This window comes from Puma concolor, chromosome E3, assembly GCF_028749965.1.
Source record: "Puma concolor isolate L17-30 chromosome E3, mPumCon1.1.hap2, whole genome shotgun sequence".
NCBI lineage: Eukaryota > Metazoa > Chordata > Mammalia > Carnivora > Felidae > Puma > Puma concolor.
Genome location: NC_141682.1, coordinates 15,900,319 through 15,925,413, shown reverse-complemented (window position 1 = coordinate 15,925,413; position 25,095 = coordinate 15,900,319). Strand labels below are relative to the sequence as shown.

At 37.5% G+C, this 25,095-nt stretch overlaps 1 protein-coding gene and 1 pseudogene across 4 annotated transcripts in view; both read left to right on the top strand.

The window, feature by feature from the left end:
* The window catches only part of RABGEF1 (RAB guanine nucleotide exchange factor 1), a 61,846-nt gene that overhangs the window by 17,588 nt on the left and 19,163 nt on the right, over nt 1-25,095 (top strand). For 2 of the 4 annotated variants that reach the window (XM_025923274.2, XM_086692053.1), the window contains exons 2-4: nt 2,169-2,357; nt 5,496-5,662; nt 16,190-16,359. In XM_025923274.2, coding sequence (XP_025779059.1) covers nt 2,179-2,357; nt 5,496-5,662; nt 16,190-16,359 — 516 coding nt within the window. In that variant the 5' untranslated portion in view covers nt 2,169-2,178. The remainder of the gene's footprint in view (nt 1-2,168; nt 2,358-5,495; nt 5,663-16,189; nt 16,360-25,095) is intronic. The other 2 variants (XM_086692054.1, XM_086692052.1) reach the window with 2 other exon arrangements.
* On the top strand, nt 19,225-23,099 carry LOC112860102 (grpE protein homolog 1, mitochondrial pseudogene; annotated as a pseudogene).

Here is a 25,095-nt window from a genome sequence, read left to right as displayed (position 1 = left end):
GTTTCTGTGTCACAAAATCTGGTAATTCTGGCAATATTTCGAATGTTTTCATTATTATTTGTTATGGTATCTATGATCAGTGATTACAATTCACTGAAACCTCAGATGGTAGTTCGCATTTTTTAGCAATAAAGCATTTTTTTTAGCAATAAAGCCTTTTTAATTTTAATTTTTATTATTTTTTATGTTAAGAATTACTTTAAGTACATAAAATGCAGCAATTTTAAGTCTACAATTAAAATAACTATACGTCAGTAAAACTACCACTCAGATACTGAACATTTTACATATGAATGCCATGTTATTTACCACATAAAGCTTAAATCCTACAGTTTTATACTTTGTTATAGCTAACACTCTGATAAAAACGTTGCTCCTACTTCAATTTCTAGGACTTTGTTTCTTTGCTGTTTTTCACACTTCCTCTCCAATCCATAAAACTGGTATATTCTAATTTACCTGTAACCTTATCTCAGTGTCAAATTTGCATGTTTAATTTTTAGAATTGAACACTAAATGGACTACAGTATAGTGTAAACCTAACTTATATCTGCACTGGGAAACCAAAAAATTTATTTGACTCACTTTATTGTGACATTTGCGTTATTGTGTGGTCTGGGCCTCAACCTGCAATATCTCCAAGATGTATTTTAAAAACAACTTTATTGAAGTATAATTCACATACCATAGAATTCACCCATTTAAAGGTTAAACAGTTCAGTGGCAACCATCATGACATCCAACTTGAGAACATTTTCATCCTCTCAAAAAGAAACCTCATACTCTTCAGCTATCTCCTTTATTCCCACCCTCTCCCCCTTAGTCCTAAGCAACTGTAATCTATTTTCTGTCTCTGTAGATTTCCCCATACTGAACATTCATATGAAGGGGATTATATAATACATGGCCTTTTATGACTGGATTCTTTCACTTAGCAAAACGTTTTCAAGGTTGATCGTGTTGTGACATGTATCAGTATTTAATTCCTTTTTATGGTCAAATACTCTATTGTATCGATATACTACAATTTCTTTATCATTCATCCCCTTTTGGCTATTATGGATAATGTTTTAAACACTTGTGTACAAGTTTCTGTGTGGATATATGTTTTCATCTCTTTTGTGTGTGTGTGTGTGTGTGTATACACACATACCTTGGAGTAGAATTGCTGGGTCATATGGTAACTCTCTGTTTAATTGCTTGAGGAGCTGTCAGACTGTTTCCAAAAGCAGCTGCACTGTTTTACATTCCAGGCAGCCCTGTATGAGAGTTCTCAACATCCTTGCTAACACTTGTTATTATCTGACTTTTTTTTTTCATCATAGCCATCCTACTGGATGTGAAGTGGTATCTCATTGTGGTTTCGATGTGCATTTCCCTGATTAGTGATGTTGAGCATCTTTTCACATGTTAGTTGGATATTTGTATATCTTCCTTGGAGAATTATCTATTCAAGTCCTTTGCTAATTTTTCATTAGATTATTTGTTTTTGTTGTTGTTGAGCTATAGGAATTCTTTATATATTCTGAATATTAATCCCTTAGCAGATACATGGCTTGCAAATATTTTCTCTCATTCCATACAGGTTGCCTTCTCACTCTGTGGGCTGTTAACTTTTCCATGCAGAACATTTTAGGTTTGATACAGTCACATTTGTCTGGTTTTCCTTTTGTGGCTTGTGCTGTTTTTGGTGTCATAGCCAAGAAACTATTGTCAAATCCAATGTCATGAAGTTTTTTCCCTCTGGTTTCTTCTAGGTGTTTTATAGTTTCAAGTGTTACATTTAGGCCTTTAATCCAATATTAGTTCTTTCTTAAAGTGTTCTATGTATTATTGAGAGGGAAATAAGAAATGTTTTCTTTTGTATGACTGTGTCAAGAACTTGTTTGCTTTATTTTTTTTTTTTTAAGATTTTTATTTTAAATAATCTCTGCACCCAGTGTGGGGTTCAAGCCCATAAACCCAAGATCAAGAGTTGCATGCTCTACTAATTGAGGCAGCCTTGTGTCCCAGGAACTTGCTGTATTTAAACTCTTTCCCTCCCTCACAGCCTTCCTTCCCTCCCTAATAGCTTGAAGATTATGGACTCCCTCATATTTTTGTTCTCAATTCCTGTGCTGATAGAAGAATGATAGTGCAACAACACTTTCTTGTTTATACTTGATTAGCAGAAAGAAGATGAGCCTGAAGTCTGAACGCCGTGGAATTCACGTGGATCAGTCGGAGCTCCTATGCAAGAAAGGATGTGGTTACTATGGCAACCCTGCTTGGCAGGGTTTCTGCTCCAAGTGCTGGAGGGAAGAGTACCACAAAGCCAGGCAGAAGCAGATTCAGGAGGATTGGGAACTGGCAGAGCGGTAAAAGGACTTACCTAGGGGTGGTTTAACAGCGATACAGTTGGAGATATAGCTCAGTCATTGTCAAAATCCATTTTTCTCCCCTGTTGTGAGCTATCAGCAAGTCAGCTTAGTATTAGAAGTGAATTTTTTCTCTTCTTCTTCTCAGTCAACATTTAATGAATAGCTTTCAGTGATTTCTTCATTTTATCTTTGTCTTGTAATTATTTTGTGTTTAGAGTGTGTTAGACTGAGTTCTTTTAGATAGATAAAATAGACTTCTCAGAGAAGAAGAATGGAGATACACAGATTTCATGGTGAACATTAAATGCAGTAGTCTAGCTGATGTACCAAGCACATGGCTCTCATCAGGCATCATTTTTTTCATTCTTTTTTTTTTTTTTTTTTTAATATTTTTGTTTATTTTTGAGTCAGAGACAGAGTATGAGCAGGGGAGGGGCAGAGAGAGAGGGAGACACAGAATCTGAAGCAGGCTTCAGGCTCTGAGCTGTCAGCACAGAGCCCGATGCGGGACTCAAACTCACAGACTGTGAGATCATGACCTGAGACGAAGTCGGACGCCCAACAGACTGAGCCACCCAGACGCCCCTCAGTTTTTTCATTCTTAAAATACATCCAGCATAGCTCCTGCCATGGTGATAAACACATAATAGTAAAAACTTTTTTGATTTGTATATAGAGCGTGTGCATTTTGGAAATTTAACTGTTTCTTAAAAATGAGGTTTGTTAGTCCAAAGTAGTTTATATTATCCAGAAATATGATTATGATAAAAACTAAAAGATGGAATGGCTGGTGAGTATAGAGATGAATAAAATGCCATGAATGATGTTAATCTCTTGCCAAAACATCCTAGAAACAGTAAAAATTCTCCATAAAAGAACGTCAGACTGAACTCTGACATCTTTTGCTAGTTTTTTAATACCTAATCATCCATATTTGTTGAGTGACTACTTTTCTAGCATCTGTGGTGAACTTGGAGAATTATAATGCATACTCACTGCTTTCAGTAACTCTATGGTCCAAAAGAGAAAATATAGACATAGAACATTAAGTATTTGCTCAGATTTCCCACTGCACTCCTGAACATCTCAGTAGCTGATCCTGTTTCATGAAGAAAGCAGCTTTCTCCCCTCTCCACAGCAAAATGTACTCCTATCTTGATGCTGACTTCTATTTTGTCTCGGAGAGAGGTGTGTCCTTATTCCATTCTCAGACTAACACTTCTACCTATGACTTCATGGCTATTTTTTTCTGCTTCCGTTTATGACCTTGCTTGAGTCTTATTACAGCACTCCTTCTCAAATTTGAACAAGCATGAGAATCACTTATCAAAACAGGGATCACTGGACCTCATTTTGGAGTCTCTGACTTTAGTAGGGTGGGAGTGAGGTCTGGGAATTTGCATTTCTAGCAAGTTCCCAGGTGATGCTGCTGGGCTCAACATATAGAACCATTGTTCTATAGATAGCTCTTTAGATTTATTATAAATACCTCAAATACGTTGGACCTGGTCCAAGGTCAAATTTATTTCTTTTATTTACTCAATCCCAACATTTCCTCCTACCCTTCTTCTGTATCAGTTAATGACATCACTATTTTATTCAGTTAGCTAAAAAATATTGGGAGTCATTCTTTTTTTTTTTTTTTCAATATATGGAGTTTATTGTCAAATTGGTTTCCATACAACACCCAGTGCTCATCCCAAAAGGTGCCCTCCTCAATACCCATCACCCACCCTCCCCTCCCTCCCACCCCCCATCAACCCTCAGTTTGTTCTCAGTTTTTAAGAGTCTCTTATGCTTTGGCTCTCTTCCACTCTAACCTCTTTTTTTTTTTTTTTTCCTTCCCCTCCCCCATGGGTTTCTGTTAAGTTTCTCAGGATCCACATAAGAGTGAAACCATATGGTATCTGTCTTTCTCTGTATGGCTTATTTCACTTAGCATCACACTCTCCAGTTCCATCCATGTTGCTATAAAGGGCCATATTTCATTCTTTCTCATTGCCACGTAGTACTCCGTTGTGTATATAAACCACAATTTCTTTATCCATTCATCAGTTGATGGACATTTAGGCTCTTTCCATTATTTGGCTATTGTTGAGAGTGCTGCTATGAACATTGGGGTACAAGTGGCCCTATGCATCAGTATTCCTGTATCCCTTGGGTAAATTCCTAGCAGTGCTATTGCTGGGTCATAGGGTAGGTCTATTTTTAATTTTTTGAGGAACCTCCACACTGTTTTCCAGAGCAGCTGCACCAATTTGCATTCCCACCAACAGTGCAAAAGGGTTCCCGTTTCTTTGGGAGTCATTCTTAATTTCTCCTTTACACCACTTATCTGACCAATAAATAGAATTTATTCCAGCTCAAAGAAGTTTCTTGAATTTCATCCTTTCTTAGTTTCCAGATCTATATTTTCTCACTTAAATCTTTGTATAATATATTCTTAATTATTGCCCCTCAAGTTACCACATAGCAACCTGCGTTATTTTTTTAAAGTACAGATCTGATGATGGTCATTTATTGGATTTACAGTTTTTCTTGGTTCCCCACTACATGATAAAATCTAGGATTATAATGGGCTCAGTAGTCAAGGTTTCTTAACCACCTGGTCACACCAGTGACTACGCTGATCTTGATCTGCAAAGGAAACCATATGCCTTCACATTTGTAGTTCCCTCTTCCTGGAATGCCCTTTCACTCAGTGGAACCCTATTCACCTCTTAAGACCGGTGTAAATAGCACCACTGTAAAACCTTCTTTGTCTCCTCCAGCAGATTAAGTTGTTCTTTCCTATGTTCTCATAGCAATTAGGTTTTACTCTCTCCTGTAGGAACTATCACATTATATACTTATCTTTTTCCTTTTCAACCTTGAGCTTGTTAGGGAAAAGTAGACTAGAGTTCCTTTTATGTAACCTTAGTATATTGTTAAATGAATATGATCTATGGAGAAGGTTCCTTTTGAAGTCTAGGAGTGTGTGGGATAGTTTCATTCAGGCACTTCAGACCTATTTGATATGTTTAGCCTCCATTTCTAAAAATTCAAGATCTCCCTGCAATTCATTGAGTAATAGCTTCAGATACAAGGAAAACTTGGAGGATGTCTGGCTCATTCTTAATCTCTCTTGAATTGCAGACTTCAGCGGGAGGAGGAAGAGGCCTTTGCCAGCAGTCAGAGCAGCCAGGGGGCCCAATCCCTCACATTTTCCAAGTTTGAAGAAAAAAAAACCAATGAGAAGACCCGCAAGGTTACCACAGTGAAGAAATTCTTCAGTGCTTCATCCAGGGTTGGATCAAAGAAGGGTAATTTTCCTTTTTCCTTCTGTGCTCAGATGAGATACAGAGTAGACCCACAGTGCATGTGGGCTCTGCTTTTTAATTTCTGTAAGTTGTTCAGTGGACATCAACCCCTATTTGAAACCAAAATTGGGTTTAAGGGTCACACAATATATGAAACCAAAAATCTCTTTGGTTGGAGGACATTGTGTGTTAGAGAAACCTGTTTATTACTCTATAGGAGGAATGAAGAAAATTGAAATGGGTAGTTTTGTTTATAAAATTTATTCCCATCCAAATGGCTATCTTTTTGGATGTTTTATTTTTTATGCCTTTAATTTTTGGATTCTGGCTTATTCTGCTTTGGATAATATCCTTACTTAACCATATCTTGTCAGAACTGACTATTTCTAGGCTTAAATTCATCTAAGAAAGAGGTTTTCTGAGAGTTTGAGAGACAGCTTGCATCTTGAAGAAATATATAGAGAATATAAAGGAGAAGGTTTGCTTTAGGCGCTTGGAGGGGTGAAAGTAACCCATAGAAGGCATTTTCTGGTGCATGATTTGTACGTACATTATCTTTTTCATCCGCTTCTTAAAATGCTGTATATCCCGCGAAAGGATTGTTGCTAAAGTTACACATGTTCTACCAGTCAGCAGACAGGCTAGTTGAAGTGGCCTAACTGGAAGCAAGAAAGAATGTCTGTTGTCAGCTTTGTCTTTGAACCTTTATGTTGGTAACCAGAGTTATGCAGTAAATTTGAAATGGTGATGGAGACAAGACTGATGCTATCTGAAGAGATGTTCTCTTGGACAAACCCTGCCATCTGGGGTAATTGTCAGGAGGTTTTTTGTCTGCTTAAAGGCAGGGAAATGAGTAATAATATCACACCTTAAGATCTTTGCTGGCCTTGAGTGCCTGGGTGGCTTAGTCGGTTAAGCCTCAGACTTTGGCTCAGGTCACAATCTCACAGTTCATGTGTTCGAGCCCCAGTCTGGGCTCTGCACTGACGGTGCGGAGCCTGCTTGGGATTCTCTTTCTCTCCCTCTCTGCCCCTTCTGTGCTCTCTCTGTCTCTCTCAAAATAAATAAATAAACTTAAAAAAAAAAAAAAGAACTTTGCTTGTCTTTCAGATTTAATGGCGTTGTTTGTTTTATTAAAAGAAAAGGTTGCTGGGGTGCCTGGGTAGCTTAGTCGTTGAGCATCTGACTTTGGCTCAGGTCATCTCACGGTTAGTGAGTTTAAGCCCGTGTTGGGCTTTGTTCTCTTAGTGTGGAGCCTGCTTTGGATTCTCTGTCTCCCTCCCTCTCTGCCTCCCCCTGCCCCCAAAATAAAGAAACATTAAACATTTTTTTTAAAAAGAAGGAAAGGTTGCTTATTACCAAAAACACAGCACTTCTCTTTAATAAAAGCAAATCTTTAAATAGTCTTTCTGTTCACATGATTAATTTGAAATTGTTTCTTGGTCGGCTGTCACTATAGCAATTTTCTCTATTATAATTAGAATGGGAATAATCAGGACCTATTAGAGATTAAATGAAGAACGTATTTGACTCATGCTTTATTTATTAGGAGGTAGTATAGTATGGTGGTTAAGAGCATAAACTTTGGAGTCACCCTTTTTTGCGTTTCAGCTTTGTGATTTACTAGCTGTTGTGACCTTGAGCAAGCTAATTTCTTTAAGCTCTGTCTATTCTGAGGGACAGTAATACCTATTATAGGCACGTCTTCAGAATTAAAGAAGCTGATCCAATTAAAAGAGTTCAGCACAGTGCCTGACACACTAAGTCTCCAATAAATGTTAGCTAGTTGAAAATACACATTGTTTGGGGCACCTGGGTGGTTCAGTCAGTTGAGCGACTGACTTTGGCTCAGGTCATGATCTCACGGTTTGTGAGTTCGAGCCCTGTGTCGGGCTCTGTGCTGACAGCTCAGAGCCTGGAGCCTGCTTCACATTCTGTCTCCCTCTCTCTCTGCCCCTCCCCTCTCATTCTCTGTCTCTCTCTGTTTCAGAAATAAATAAACATTAAAAAAGAAAAAAAAATACACATTGTTTTTCTGATTGAGTAATCTCTACTAGTAAGGAGCTCAAGGGTATTGATCAAAACCATTCATTCCTATTTAGCTTAAATTTTGTTTTTTGCTTTGGGAAAGTCCTCATTAACCTTATGAATTTATGATATAGAGTGAAATGGTAAACTATGACAGCAGATGAAATAGTAAAGAAGTTCTAAAGCCATTGGCTCTAACTGCCTCATTTTACAAATGACAGACAGTATGAAAGCCCATAAAATATTAGCCCAGCTTACTCAAGGTCCTGTAATATGTTGATATATGAGAACTCAAGTCTCCTGGTTCCATTTTTTTTCCCATTATATCCCTTGACCTCTAGTATATGTATGTGCATGTATATCTACATCTGTATGTATAGCTACGGATAGATATTTAATGAGGTTTCTGTTACTGAAGAACTTAATAGTCCTACACATTCAGTGACTCTCCTTGACACTTTAAAAAAACTTGTATCCTAAGAGTGTGTAAAATGTGCATTATTTTATGAAAGAAGATTTGTACTTTATTATTATTTTTTTAAGTTTATTTATTTTGCAAGAGAGAGCACAAGTTGGGGAGGAACAGAGAGGGAGAGAGAGAATCTGCACTGAAAGTGCACAGCCCGATGAGGGGCTCGAACTCATGAACCATGAGATCATGACCTGAGCCGAAATCAAGAGTTCAGACGCTTAGCCGACTGAGCTGTCCAGGCACCCTGATGATTTGTACTTTAAAAGAAACAATCCCAAGTTATTTTATTTAAAAAAAAATATTTAGCCAGTATACTTCTTAGCTTCTTTTCATATGAGATTCTTACCTTAGATTTTTAATCTTTAGTTGTTTCTGGTCTGTAGAAAGCATATGGGGATAAAGACCTCAAAGTATTGAAAAAAGATTAATGTGTATGTATTACAAAAGAAGATCCTGTTTGATCTTCTGTTTCACAGACTGCTTACATAACTTTGCCAGATGAACTTTGCATTTCAGACTGATTATTTGGGCTTTGCATGTGGATAAGGTTAGCCTATTACTAAATGTGGTTTTAATTTATTGAGTCTCTACTAAAATAGACCTTTTGTGTTCTGTATTCTTTATTTCACTTCATTAATACACAATGCCTTTGCTCTTGATATTTTTCTTGCTTCCATTGGTGGCATGAAAGAAAGCTCTTAAACCAAGGAAGGTTGGTTGTAAACAGAACATAAATATAGCCTTCTAAGGAGTTTGAAGAATATTTAATATCCTGTTAAGAGTTGGGTTGCCCTTCAGAGAAATTAATGGAATAGCTTGACTGTAAAGACTCAGAAAGTTTATTTAGAGTTTTAAAATCTCTAAAGTAAGATTGAGTGAGCTATATTATAGCTTACACTATAAATCATAGTTGGTTGGCCAAGTTGAAATACTTGCTCACACATTTTAAAAGTCCTTTTTTTGGAGAGCTCAACTAGATGTTGTTGCCCTGAGTAGAATCTTGTGCACGTCTTTCACAAACTAATCTAAAGGCAGTGCTCATAGGAAGAATATCTTTTCCATTTTTAGAACAGAAACATACCAATTTTTCCACCCAGACCTTAGATTCTAAATATTAATCTTCACTAAAGTGAACTTGAGGGTTCCTTGGAGAAAAGACTGATTCTGGAGCTGGAGCAGGGGGGCCGCCCAAAATTTGGGGACATGTAAAAGACCCAGCAGCCATCTTCTGTGGATTTCCACTGGTCAAATTTGAGTATTAAGTAAGGACAATAAATGGAGTATACCTGAATAAAGTAATCCACTAGTCCTTTCAACTAATAAAATAGATAAATGATTAAATAAAAGAGAAGAGATAACTCTTTTTTACCGTAGAATGTTGACTAATAAATGTGGAAGGAGAGATGGAGATAAGAAATCACCATTTTGCAGTCATCATACTAAGAATTGATTCAGGCAGATTTCACCAGTGAATGTTAAATCTGAGGTGAGAGAAGTTTTCTGAGGAACAAATTATGAGCATAATCTCAAATTAAGTCCCACAGCTAATTTATTAATTACAAATAGAGAAATGGCAACTATGTAATGATGGGAAATGGACCTTATGTGCCTCCAGATATCCTTTGAGAAGAACATACCATGAATTATGTTAATACTTAAGCTGAAATTTACAACCTGAATCCAGTCATGAGGAAAGGAGAGAGAAACCCAAACTGAGGGGCATTCAATAAAATGACTTGCCTTTTTATTCTTTAAAATTGTCAATATTACAAAAACAAAGGAAGGCTGGGAGCCCTTAGAGGTTAAAGGGAGACTATGCGTGACCGCCAAACGAAGATGTGACCCTCCATTGGATCCTATGTAAGAAAAAAACCCACACACTTTTTTTAGTAACTGTACTATAGTTATGTAAAAGCATATCCTTGTTAGGAAACGCTCATATTAAGAGATAAAGAGCATGGAGGATGGGAGGAAGGGGAGGGTGAGTGATGGGTATTGAAGAGGGCATCTTTTTGGATCAGCACTTGGTGTTGTATGGAAACCAATTTGACAATAAATTTCATATATTAAAAAGAGATACAGAGCATGCTGTATACAATCCACCTGAAAATTTAGAAAAAATAATAGAGATGTAGCAAAAGGTTACAATTTCATGAATCTGAGTTAAAGAAATCTGAGTATAAAGAAATTATTTGTAACACTCTGGCAGCTTTTCTGTAAATTTGAGGTTATTTCAAAATAAGTTAAAAATAAAACTATAATCCTCCAGCATTCAGTGCTGTCCCAAGATGTCCCAGATGCTAGTTAAATAGAAGCATAGTGTTGATTACATCATCTGAAAGATCACTAATAAATTGCTACTTTAATCATGAGGGCCTGTTTGGCACTTAGATGAAACTGAAGTAATGATTCCCCAAGTTGAATTTAGAACTGATTTTATAATCGTGCCTGTTTTCTGATTTTCATGATAAGGATTATGAGAAATTGTTTCCCCATTATCGCATATTTAGTGTCTTTTATTCTTTGGCACCAACTGGGTGTCCCAACAATTCAGTCCTTTTTCTGACACTACCCAGAGTCAGCACAAAACCCACAGGTTAAGGGCTCAGTTCCACAAGACTATCTCCACCCTAAGAGGCCAGCTGCAGCCCCCATGAGTTGGGCACCCATACTCCTGACCAGCCATCTAGAAGTTGGGGATTCCCACAGGCCTCTTCTCAGATTTGACAATTTGTTAGAATGACTCACAGAACTCAGGAAAACACTTCATTAATGCTTATGTTGTATTACAAAGACTACAACACAGGGCTAGCCAAATGGAAGAGTTGCATAGGGCAGGGTATAGGGGAGCGGGCACCAAGCTGCCATGCCCTCTCTGGGTGTGCCATACAGCCAGCACCTCGTTGTGTTCACCAATGTGGAAACTCCCCAGACCTAATCCTTCAGGAATTTTTATGGCAACTTCATTTCATAGGCATGGTTGATCAAATCGTTGGCTGTTGGTGATCAAAAATGTCCATCCCCTCTGCATTTTGAAAGAAGTCAGGGGTGGGTGGGACTGAAAGTTTCGAACCTCTAATTGCAGAATTGGCTCCTCTGGTTCCTATAGTATTCTGCTGAGTTGCCTCTATTGATTTTTTTTTTTTTTAATAATCTGAGGAACATGGGATTTTTCAGTAAAATTTTTAACATTGAGATATAAAATGTCTTTCGTCCTAGAAATGGTGTTAATCATCTTTACTACATGATCATGTCCTTTTTTGATAACTGGCATATTCAGATTGTCTTTACTCTTTCATACCTATTCTTCAAACAAATTTAGTGAAGATTTTGCTTTTACAGTTTACTTTATATATCAAAGACTTAACTGGATTTAGTGTGATCTGCCTTTGCAGGCAACTTTATGTAGTAGATACTGAATTGCTACTCAATGATTTGCTTAAAAAGGAATCAATAGACACTGTAATAATAGTAGGGGCGTTATGGTGTGGTTGTAAAGAACCTGGGCTTGGAAATTAAGCAGATCTGGTCTCAGATTTCAGCTTTTCCTCTACTTGTGTGACTTGAGGCATATAAGTGACTTAACTTCTCTAACCTCAGTGTGTATGTGGCTTAAAATGGTAGATATTATTATTTCATATGATTTCAGGAATCTAAATTTTTAAGGACTAATGAGAATATATAGTAAAGCACAGTGTCTGCAATATGGAAAATTCTTGAAAGAGCTGTAAATATCGCCAATATAATTCAAAAGCATATGTTATTCTGCTAGGAAGACTTTTTTTTATTATTGTTTTTAGTTTTTATTTAAACTCCAGTTAGATAACATACAGTACAATAATATTGGTTTCCGATGTGCAATATAGTGATTCAATACTCCCATACAACACCTGGTGCTCATCACAAGTGCACTTCTTAATCCCATCACCTATTTAACCCATCCCATCCCCCACATCCCCCCTGCTAACCATTAGTGTGTCCTCTATAATTAAGAGTCTGTTTCTTGGTTTGCCTCTCTCTCTCTTTTTTCCCTTTGCTCATTTGTTTTGTTTTTTAAATTCCACATATGAATAAAATTGTATGGTATTTTCTTTCCCTGACTGACTTATTTTACTTAGCATGATATTCTCTTGCTCCATCTTTGTCATTGTAGATGGCAAGATTTCATTCTGTTTTGTGGCTGTGTAATATTCCATTGTGTGTATGTATGTATATATGTATATGTGTGTGTGTATCTTTTTTATCCATTCATCAGTTGATGGAGACTTGGCCTGTTTCCATAATTTAGCTATTGTAGATAATGCTGCTATAAAAATTAGGATGCATGTATCCCTTTGAATTAGTATTTTTGTATTCTTTGGGTAAATACCTAGTAATGTAATTGTTGGATTGTAGGATAGTTAAGTTTTTCAGGAACCTTGCTAGGAAGACATACATTCATTCATTTATTTATGTATGTATGTATGAGAGAGTACACACGCAGGGGAGGGGTAGAGAGAGGGGAGAGAGAATCCCAATCAGGCTCCACACTGTCAGTGCAGACCCCACCATGGAGCCCTTTTGCGTGAACCATGAGATCACGACCTGAATCGAAATCAAGAATGGGTCACTTGACCAACTGAGCCACCCAGGTGGCTCCAGTTAATGATCTTTCAAAGAGATTTTACTTTTTTTTTTTTCAACGTTTATTTATTTTTGGGACAGAGAGAGACAGAGCATGAACGGGGGAGGGGCAGAGAGAGAGGGAGACACAGAATCGGAAACAGGCTCCAGGCTCTGAGCCATCAGCCCAGAGCCCGACGCGGGGCTCGAACTCACGGACCGCGAGATCGTGACCTGGCTGAAGTCGGACGCCTAACCGACTGCGCCACCCAGGCGCCCCAAGAAATTTTACTTTAATGAGAAATTGTTTTTTTATATTTGCCATTGCTGATGTTCTTTGTTCCTCCTGGCTGTTTGGAAGTGAATTATTCCCAGTCATGTGTGCTCTGGGGATTGTTCTGCCTGTTTCTTTATGCAGTCTTGGGTACTTTCTCACATATACATGCAGTACTCCCTCAAAGACTCACAGGAATCCCTCTGCAGTTACCTGGAATTTTTTCTCTGCAGCCCCATCCTCTCTGTATTTTGCCATGCAATTTCTAGCGACTTTGGCCTCCCTCAGCTCTAAATGCTGTTTCCCAAATTCAGCAGGTCTGCTAGGCTCTGTTTGAGTTGCCATGGCCTAAAAACTCTCTGTGCAGCGAGCTGGGGTACTTGTAAGACTTACCATATTTGTCTGCTTCTCTCAGGGGTTACCCTCCCATCCACCTGTTGTCCAGTGTCTGAAAAGCATTATTTCGTGTATTTTGTCTGATTTTCTAGTTGTTAAGGGAGTAGGGTGAACCCAACCCCTGTTATCCCATCATGACCAGAAGTGGAATTATCAGATTGAGTGAAGGATTAAGCTAAGTGTTAAAGAACTTTTTATTTCTTTTTTCTTTTTAAAGTTTTTATTTATTTATTTTGAGAGAGAGCACACATGTGCATGCGGGGGAGGGGCAGAGAGAGAGGGGGAGAGAGTCCCAAGCAGGCATCACACTGACAGCGCAGAGCCCAATTCAGGGTTCGAACTCATGAACCATGAGATCATGCCCTGAGTCGAAACCAAGAGTCAGGTGCTTAACCTACTGAGACACCCAGGCACTCCTTAAAGAATTTTTTCTAATCATACAGACTGTTGAATACACCTTTTGGTATTCCATATTGGTAAAAATGTTTAGAAAGGGTGCTTCCAGTTTTTGTTCTAAGTTAGATTGTACCTGATTAATTTATTTGCTTAAAAAAAAATAAGTAGTACATTCAAATGGCTACAAAATAAAAGGTGTATGGTCCCTCACCTATCTAGTTCCCAGCCATCACCACCATTGTTCTCCCGTATTCAGACAACCTTTGTCATTGGTTTCTTGTGTATCCTTAGGTGCTTTTCTTCATTTCTGAACACATATATTTTTATTATATATACTCTGTTCTATATTCTTATTCACATACTGTCGTTTTTTGTTTTTTGTTTTCACTTTAGCAATATGTTTTGAGAACTCTTTTTTTTTTTAGTACATAAAAAGTATTTTAAAACTACATAGTATTCCCTTTTATGGATTAAACCACAATTTATTAGTTCCTTAGTGGTGTGCATTGTGCCATTTTTAGTCTTGCTGTTATAAGTAGTCCTAAAATGAATAGCCTTGTATATATTTCATTTTGTACATGTGTGGTTATATCAGAAAATTTCTGAGAAATGGAATTATTGGGTCATAGGATAAATGTATTTTTAATTTTGATGATTATTGCCAAATTGCATTTCATTGCAGTTGTATCATTTTACATTCCCACCTCCACAGATGAGAATGCCTTTTTACCCCATACCCTCCCTCATCAACATCAGATTTGTGTCTGTTTGTTAATTTTTAAAATGGCATCTCATAGTAGTTTCGATTTGCATATTTGTTACGAGTGAGACTGAGCATGTTTCCTTTGTTTAAAATACATTTAGGTTTCCTTTCTGTGCAATGTTAGGATTCCTTACCCCTTTTCCTGTTGAACTGTTATTTTTCTTTCTTCTTTATAGGAGTTACTTTACATTAGGGAGAGTAGCCCTTTGTCTGTGATAAAGCTTACAAGCATTTTTTTCCATCTGTTGGTTGACTTTTGACTGATAGTATTTTTAGCCATAGATATAGTGGGGTTTTTGTGTGCTTTTTTTATTTTATTTTATTTTAATGTGATTTTAGGGCTTCTATAGTTCGAATCATAATTAGGAAGCACCTGATAATCTGAAAGATATGCAAATACTTGATTTGAAAAGATAACTATAATGTGCAACTTTGTTCTGTCAACTACTTAATAGTACTGTTGGGAGGAGAAAGGGTGTTTTCACCCTTACTTTGAACATAAGTCAAACAATTTAAGTACCTCATTGGTTTGATCACCAGCTATGTGATAATAAAAGAGAGGTAGAATCTTTACTTCACCATAGTTAATAGTATATTCTTTTAGGTAGTCTACATGTGTTTGTCTCACTTGAATAATCCAGTCTTCTATTTGAAAACTTTACTGCAACTTCTTTATTGAAATATATCTCAGGTACTAAGGTTCAAAACATAAGATGATAGGAAGTTACTCTTGAGTAAGCAGGTAATAAGTTGATTTCAGTATCTTCAGAAGATACTTTCTCTTCCTAATGATCTTTCTTTTTATGTATAAAAGGGAACTGTGGGGATATGAGTAATTTAATTCCTTACAGTTATTGGATTAGCAGTTGAATATCAGGAGGCTAGAATGTGATCAGAGAGCGCCTACTGTATTGTAGCACTGTTATCTTTATTCTTTAAAGGTCCCATTTGAAGAGGGGAAAGAGGTGTGTGGCCACTGATTAGACAGTGTTTTACTTACTTTGCTTACCTCTTTGCTGTTTGCTCTGTCATGATTGCTGTGTTGGATGCGTTCTTGCACTTAGAGCAGTATGACTTGAAAAATTTTTTTGAAAACTGGATTATGGGTCAGTAATTGTTAGTCTCCACATAAATAAATGAGCCTTTGCCTTTTTGAGAAGTAGAATGGATTTGGAAGAGTTGTCTCACATCTTATAAGTCACCTAACATTTTTGTGCTTCTCCTGATTGTTATTTTGCTTATTGACTAGTTTTGTAAATTCATGCAGTCTTTGAGAAAGTTGTTCAAGATAGTGCCGCCATTTCAGTATTTATAATTAAGTATATGTGTCAAAGTATGATATATTTTGGCTAAAAAAATATTAGTAGAGCAACTTTTATTTGAATGGGAATATCTTTTAGATCATGTAGTTTTATCTGCTTGTACTTCCTCGTCATAAAATAGATTGAGCTTACTTTAAGTGGTCCAAATATTTAAACAGAATTTAAATTCAAGTTTAACTTTGATTAAGCATAATTTAAATAATCAAGTTACATAGTTAAAGTAATTCCATGCATGGATCTTCTATGTAATGAAACTTACTATGTTTAATTTTCCCAGCAGAAATTCAGGAAGCAAAAGCTCCCAGTCCTTCCATAAACCGGCAAACCAGCATTGAAACGGATAGAGTGTCTAAAGAGTTCATAGAATTTCTCAAGACCTTCCACAAGACAGGCCAAGAAATCTATAAGCAGACCAAGCTGTTTTTGGAAGCAATGCATTACAAAAGGGTAGGTTGAGAGTAACCACTTAGAAACATAGAGTTTTGGTTTTAGGAAAGGTCTTAGAGATAATCTAGTATAACTTTGTCATTTTACACCTGGGAAAATCAGGATCCAGAGATGTTAAGTTACTTACCTAAGAGATGTCACTGAACCAAGTTAAAACCCAACTCCCAGGCTAGTACTTTTCCACTGCAACTCAGTGGTATTTGGGTCATCTTTGCATGGAAAGTCTGACATTGAAGCCACTTATATTGTGTACTTTAGTAATAAGCCTTCCTAAATTGTCACCTTGTATGTAGTTTAAACCGCTAAGGGAACATAGTAGACCTTGAACTCTAAGTAGCAGCAGTTAGGCCAATAGCGTTCATTTTAGGGTTTTCTGTTTTTGTTTTGTATTTTGTTATAAAATACCGCTCCTTGATCAGGTGGGAGAAGGGAAAGCCAGAATTTAGATGTTGAAAGGGACCTTAGCAACTATCCAGTTTCAGTCCCTTTTGTTTTATAGATGGGGAAGGTGGGAGCCTGAGAGGATGAGTGACTTGTCAAGGTTACACAGTTAGATTTTGCCAGTGTCAGAACTAGAACTTGTGCCTTCCACAGGTGTCTCTTTAACCTGCAATTTCTAAACTGTAATCTCAATTGCAGTAATTTTTTTTTTTTTTTACGTTTATTTATTTTTGAGACAGAGAGAGACAGAGCATGAACGGGGGAGGGTCAGAGAGAGAGGGAGAGACAGAATCGAAAGCAGGCTCCAGGCTCTGAGCCATCAGCCCAGAGCCCGACGTGGGGCTTGGACTCACGGACCGTGAGATCGTGACCTGAGCTGAAGTCGGACGCTTAACCGACTGAGCCACCCAGGCGCCCCTCAATTGCAGTAATTTATAAGACTACTTGTAAAGGGACTCATTTCTGTAAACAACGATCAATTATTTGTAACATTCTTCACCCATTAAACTCAGAATTAGCTCTAAAAGTCCCTTCTGGAAAGTGAGGAAGTCTTAGGAAAAGAGAGTAAGAAAAGCAGCAAGGTGATTAACTGCTTAGCTGTATTTCAGCTGTGGTCACTATCACTAGGCTAATAAGCAAACAGCTTCTGCCAAAATACTTTTTAAATATTGAATTCAGTTAATAAGGGAGAAAAGAAGCTTTCTCTCTTGTTTTTTGGTGTGCAGTTATACTGAGAATAAGCAGTCCTGTTTTCTCCTCAAAGTATTTGTAAGCAGGGGTACCTGGGTGGCTCAGTTGGTTAAGCATCCGACTTCAGCTCAGGTCATGATTTCATGGTACATGAGTTCGAGCCCCGCGTTGGGCTCTGTGCTGTCAGTTCAGAGCCTGGAGCCTGTCTTCGGATTCTGTGTCTCCCTCTCTCTCTGCCCCTCCCCCACTCACTCTCTGTCTCTATCAAAAAATGAATAAACAGTAAAAAAAAAAAATTTAAAGCATTTGTAAGCAGATAGTAACATTTAAAGAAAGCATATATCATTGATGGTTTTTTTTGTTTTGTTTTGTTTTTGTAACATTTATTTATTTTTGAGAGAGTGTGAGTTGGGGAGGGTCAGAGAGAGAGGGAGACAAAATCTGAAGCAGGCTCCAGGCTCTGAGCTGTCAGCATAGGACTGGATGCAGGGCTCAAATCATGACATCGTGACCTGAGCCGAAGTTGAAGCTCAACCGACTGAGCCACCCAGATGCCCATAATCATTGATGTTTTAAGTTAGAAGCAGTGATAGACTTCCTTAGTATGGAATCTTCAGAGGTCGTGTGGTATACAACTTTCATTTTTTTTAAATATATAATTTATTGTCAAATTAGTTTCCATACAACACCCAGTGCTCATCCCAATAGGTGCCCTCCTCAATGCCCATCACCCACTTTCCCCTCTCCCCCACCCCCATCAACCCTCAGTTTGTTCTCAGTATTTAAGACAACTTTCATTTTTTTAGCCATAAATAAAAACTAAGCCTTTGTAGTTATTTATTCTTTTTTTTCAAAATTTTTTCTAATGTTTATTTTTAAGAGAAGGAGATGATGTGAGTTGGGGAGGGGCAGAGAGAGAGAGAGAGAGAGAGAGAGAGAGAGACAGAATCTGAAGCAGGCTCCAGCCTCCGAGCTGTCAGCACAGAGCCCAGGGTGGCGCTTGAACTTGGGAATGGCAAGATCATGACCTAGGCCGAAGTTGGACACTTAACTGACTGAGCCACACAGGCACCCCTGTAGCTATTTTTTCTTTAGTCCATACAGAATGTTTACAGGATATTCATACTATTTTGGCCTAGAGACTACAGTACATGTAGCATATATACTGTGTAATGCTATATTTTAGAAAAATAATAAGCTCATTTGATCAGCTCATCAGAACTGATTTGTTCATTTTTCTTTTGCTCAGAACTGTAACGTGCCCTTGTTCTGTAATAATTTAGTTGACTTTTAAACCAATATACTAAAGTAAAACAGTAATTAACTGGGGCAGAATACCATCATGCCTAACTGTTTTCAAGGCATCACTAACCCATATCTGAGAACTGAATGTGGCCTCAGATTCCTTCCATTTGAAGAGCCATTGTGCAACAGTTTTCTATTTCTACACTAGCACTAAGTGTTCTGTGGCTAAGTGTCCAAGTCTTAGGCAAGTATGTGCCACAATACCTGGCACATACCTGAAATTGAACAGATATTTATTAAACTGAAATGTCCAGCGCTTCTCCAGGAAGCCCTTTTGCCTTTGGCTCCAAGTTAAATGTCCTTTTAAATAAATAAAACAGTTTTTATACCAGAATGAACCAATCTTACCTAATAAGCTTCAAATCACTTAATCATATAAATTTCTTGAGAGAATCTGATTGAGTGCAGCTGGGGATAGTTGCTGAGGTAATGAAGTGTGTGAAAGGTGTCCTCTGTACTCAGGTAACCAAAACTCAAAATCTTAACTTAGGCTTAGACTTAAGACTCAAAAAACTTAATTTAATGTTAGTCTCACCAAGTAGACTTTCTAAGTCATCTTATTCTAGTGACCTATACAGTATGAAAATTCATTTCCTATATGTTTGAACCCACCCTGTTGACGTTGCCATTAACTGGTGATTCTTTCTTCTGTGCCCCACAGTAGCAGTCTTCCCCAAATCTCTGAGGTCCAGAACAATGGACCGCTCTTGCCCACATTTTTTTCTACTGCATTCCTGTTTTCTCCGATCTGAGTGTATGTCAGTGGTGAGCAGCCTTTTCCATATCTGGCTCAAGTCTAGAAAATTAAATATTTACAGAATTGCATTAAAAAGGTTGGGTTTATTTTCAGCCATTTTATCTTTATCGCAAAACACCTCATCTGCACTCAGAATTTTTTTTTTCTTTTTTCAATTTCCTCATCCCAAAAGGATGTCTCTTTGGGATGAAATTTCATTCAGTCCTTACATAATTCATACACACTGCAGTAATACAATGTAATGCTTTACTGTTCAACAAATATTGTTGGTTGCTCAGACTCTTCTGAAGGTGGTTTATTTTGTCATTTTTTCTGTTTGGTTAATCTTATTAGCTACTTAAAATATATCTTATATTCCTTTTCATATTATTTAGAATAAGAGGTATTTTTATTGCAAACAAAATAGGCAGCTACATCATTAAGACAAAATCCATTTATATTTATGTTGTCATCAGCCACTTTTCTCTTCTTAGAAGTCATCATAGCAAGAATTTAAATTTTACTAAGAAAATGACTGATGGGGGACTGGCATATACAGAAGAAGCTAAGAAGAATTTATAAGGTTTAGTGTTTTAAACTTCTTATCATTACAAAAATAACTAGAATTTAAGAAACTCACTGTAAGAGCCAAGCTTCAGATAGGTCTAAGAGTGGCCATGGATTCTGGATGTATAGGGTCACCAATGAAATGAAGGATGTATGGGTTTCTTTTTGTCATTTGGACAAGCCTTTTTATGTGGCCAGGGTAATTTTAAAGTATTATATAGAGCCAACTTTCAATATTAACCTTTTCCATCATAACTAGAAAACCCTATTTTCTAACTTAGTAAGATCCCTTCCTTGGTGAAGTTTTTTTTCCCATAAGTTTATTTATATGAAAACATTTTCAAAACACAAAACAGACTGCAGTTAAATCAAGAAGTTTCTTTTGCTGCCCAAAATGTTTAAATCCTGCCATTGTTAATTATTAATAAATCACTCAGAAGCACTCTCCCCTATTCTGAAAGTGGAGCCTACTCTATTTTTAAAAGTGGAGCTTATTATACCCTCTACTTCCTTAAAATACATACCTTTTAATTTATTGGATATTGAATTAAAGCTTTTTGATAAGTGAATTTTGTGGATTTCTCGATGCATTATTTTTTTGAGAGGGAGAGAAAAAATCCCAAGCAGGCTCCATACCCAGCATGGACCCCCCATGCAGAGCTTGATCTCATGACCACAAGACCACAACCTGAACCGAAATCAAGACTCAGCACTTAACTGACTGAGCCACCCAGGTGCCCCTCAATGCAATTTTAAAAACAAGATTCCTTTATTAGCAGTCATTCAGATATTCTTTTTCCTTACTAAAGAAGCAGTCAAGCACAAACGTAAGACCTTTTGTTACTTTCATCACTCTTTTCCCAAGCATTCATTCTATAAAATTCTGATATTGGTTATATTATATAAACTTAAAATTTTTCCCATGTCAACTCTCTTGAAAAACTATTTTTCTAAACCTGAATGAGGAGAAAAAAATTACAGTTTACAACATAGCTATATCTTCATTTATCTTCTCTTTCCAAGAATAAATAGAAAGCTAGGTGTCCTCCTATACCTTAAAATGACCTCACTATTCTAGGGGTGCCTGGGTGGCTCAGTTGGTTAAGCATCCAACTGTAGATTTTGGCTCAGGTCATGATCTTGCAGTTTGTGAATTCAAGCCCCATGTCAGGCTCTGTGCTGGCGGCATAGTGCCTGCTTGGGATTTTCTCTCTCCCTCTCTCTCTTTGCCCCTACCCCACTCACATTCTCTTTCTCTCTCTCTTTCTCTCTCTCTCCCTCCTTCCTTCCCTCCCTCCCTCCCTCCCTCCCTCTCCCCCTGCCTCTCTCTCTCAAAATAAATAAATAAACATTATAAACAAATGAATAAACTTTATAAATAAACTTTTTTTTAACATTTATTTATTTTGAGAGAGAGAGAGAGGCAGGGGGAGAGGGAGTGGGCTCCATGCTGTGAGCACAGAACCCAATGTGGGGCTCGATCCTATGAACCATGAGATTATGACCTGAGCCAAAGTCGGACACTTAACTGACTGAGCCACCCAGTGCCCCTAAATAAATAAACTTTTAAAAATAATTTCACTATTCTAAACCATATGTGTGTGCAAGGAGTAGTTTGACCTGCTGTGTATTTACTGTTAGGAGAGCAGAGGTTTGTATCCAAGGCAAAGAAATTTTAATTGACAAAATAGGCTTTAATCATGATAAGAAAATTGGGGAGCTGGGCTAGGGGAGAAACCCAGGACTCAATTTTAAAGTTAGATGAGAAGTGAGGTGACAAGACAGTGGGAAAGCATCTGAGCTGATAGAATCTGTAAGTTGTAAGAACTGAAAATAGATAAAAGGTTGAATTGATAATTATGTTGAAAGTGATGAGTGAATAAAATAAGAATGTATCATAGAAGAATACAGCGATATGTACGAGAAAACTTAAGACCTTATCAAGGGGAACTGTGATGGCTCAGTGGGTGAGGCTGGCTCCCAGCTTTGGCATCGTCTCTCAGGCCCTCTCCTGTTGTGCACAGCTGCAAACCAAAAGAACAGTGCCCAGAATAGAAGAGGACACGGGTCAAAATGGAACGGAAGAGAGGTATTTCCTCTACAGAGAGGATAGTCATGGAAGAGAGAGTGATTAGAAGAGCAACTAAAAGAGTGTACGGAAGAATAAAAGCAAGATTTGGCAGATACAGAGAACTTTTTGCCAAGGAGCCAAAAGTGGTGGAGGAGGCATAATTATATGGTATTTAGGAATTCTGCGAGGACTTGCTAGAGGTTGTAGGCATTTTAGAGAAAGCAACACAATGTGTGTTCCAAGAGAAAAAAATTAAAGATGATAATCCTATAAAACCTATAGAAGAGCCCCATAATGACAGAAATCCACAACCAGAAGGTGTTCAAAAATCACAGCTTACTCAAATTAAACCAGTTGTGGTTCAAACTGAGCCAAGTTTGACCCTACAGATGTGAGGCTTTGTTCTGCATTCTTGTTGAGGGGAAAGAGCTGGGCACAGCAGTGCTAGTTAACAAGGTGAGGTACAAGCTGATGGCCCACACCAGGACCTACCTTGGTGGGCATGGTGAAAGAAGCTTAGCTGCCTCTAACTAGCTGCTATAACTCTTGAAAGGCTGATTCGTCTTTTCTCACCCATGAGTACTTTTGACCTTTCCCCAAACTTTGTTGGAAAAACCCAAGTGGCTAAGCACACAATTAAATTAATGAACTCTAATTCAGGAGTCTGTTCACTGATTTTTAGGATTCCATGTTGTGTAGTTTCACATACTTAGAGAAGAAGCCACTTGGACACTGCTAGTCCTCTAGAGTATCATGAATGATGCTATGTTTGCTCAAATTCTGGTGACATCAGAGTATCTTAAATGAATACAGTGTCTTCTAGAATCCTGCGGGGTTACTTGGCCGTGCCTCGCTGCACTGTGGTTCTTTCGCAGCTCACTGTGTAAATGAAAGGCAAGAGTATAAACATTTTTCTTGCTAAAAAAATTTAACGCTAGGGGCGCCTGGGTGGCTTGGTCGATTAAGCGTCTGACTTCGGCTCAGGTCACGATCTCACGGTCCGTGAGTTTGAGCCCCGCGTCGGGCTCTGTGCAGACAGCTCAGAGCCTGGAGCCTGTTTCAGATTCTGTGTCTCCCTCTCTCTCTGCCCCTCCCCTGTTCATGCTCTGTCTCTCTCTGTCTCAAAAATAAATAAAACGTTAAAAAAAAAAAATTTAACGCTGACCTTTGTGAAGAACATATGTGAGCTCATTTGTAATTACTAACTAACCAGGTGCTAAAAATGATCAACTACTGGCTTTACCTTAGAGATGTGAAATGAACATAATGTACCTTAACAATTCTCACCATCTTTATTTTGGCAGTAATTGAATTTGACAAAAACCAATTACTTTTGCTCTGTTTTGTTCATCTAAATGTAGAAATGTTTAAATCTATGTTCAACTAGCTACTAGTGACCTCAGGGTATATTCCCTAGTAAGATGGACTATCTCAAACTATGAGAACCACATGCTTGGTCTACTTTAAATGTTAATGTTTAATTTTAAATTTTTATTTAAGAGGATTGAAGCACCAATGTGTTTATTTTCCTTAAAAAAATTATTGAAGGCAACAGAAACTGGCAGTACAAAAAATATGGACACGAAGCTAAAACCTAAATAAATTCAACAGTTAACTGCAGTACAAAAGAAACTTAACCCAGAAAACAGATTTTGGAATTCTAAATTCTAATGATGAGATGTGCCAGGTGAACTACATAGAAAACATAATTAAGGAAATAGGCAAAGATTTTCAAAACAGAGTGGAAAGAAAAAAAAAAAAAGATTTCAACCAGACAATTAAGAAGGTATACAGGATACCTCTCAGTATTAATAGTCAAAAGAATACACCCACTTGTCAAACTTTCAAACAAAACAGGAAAATTTTTTAGGAAAAAAATAAAATGACTTTACACACAGACATTATAGAAAAGATGATCCCAGTCAATAATTTGAAAATACTTTAGGAAAAGTAGACTTTGGTAGACTGTAATTTTTCTTAGAAAACTGAAAAAACATTTTGGAATTTTGTAGAACCTAAAAATTTACCAACACAAACCTGCTTAGCTCCTTTGAGAAGAACTGTGAAGGATCCGAGATTTTCCCTACTCTCAAGTTAACAAATTAGCCTGCCATCATTCCATGGATACTGGCAGAAGCCATGAGTCCCCTGGGTCAGAAAAGAAGGCCAATTTATTACTCACAGCAGTAGCCATATCTAGAGTATATTAGCCTTTGCACCAATTCCCTGAGTGTCAGTTCCCACAGGGTAATGCAAAGACCAGGTAATGCCTGTGCTTGCAGTGAGTAATGTTAGATAAGAGGATGTTTTAAACTTGTCTGACCTTTGCCTCAGATGGAAATGTTATCTTTATTATACTGGACAATAAACAGTATACCCTTTTACTTGAGGGAGGTGCTATCTCTGTCTTCCAAGGCTATTTGCTATTTAGCTATCCTTGAAAAGATAGTGCAGAACAAAGGCAATCAGTGACTCTCCTCACAAGATCCGTAGAAATAGAAGAAATCTATGTAGAATTGTCTCCAAGTGTTTTTACAGTACTACAAAGAGAGGGGCAATGATAAATGGTCACATTTATTTCTTCTTTCATTCAACTAATTGAGCAATAGCCCTATGCCTGGCTCTGTTGTAGGAACTGAGGATATGGTGGTCAACAGTGCCCTCACGGAGCTCACATTTTAGTGGCGAAAATAATCAACAGATTTGTAATATAACATAGTGGTAAGTCCTGCAAAGAATCTGAAACAAGATAAGAGGACAGAGTAGCAGGGGAGTTATTGTAAATTGTAAAATAAACAGCCTAATGTAGTGTAACTCTGTGTGATATAAATAGAAATATAAAAAGAAATTTTCTGAATAGTAACATAGAATGGCAGTGATTGTTGGAGCCGGGGGAGGAATAGGTGATTCATTGCCACTAGCAAAA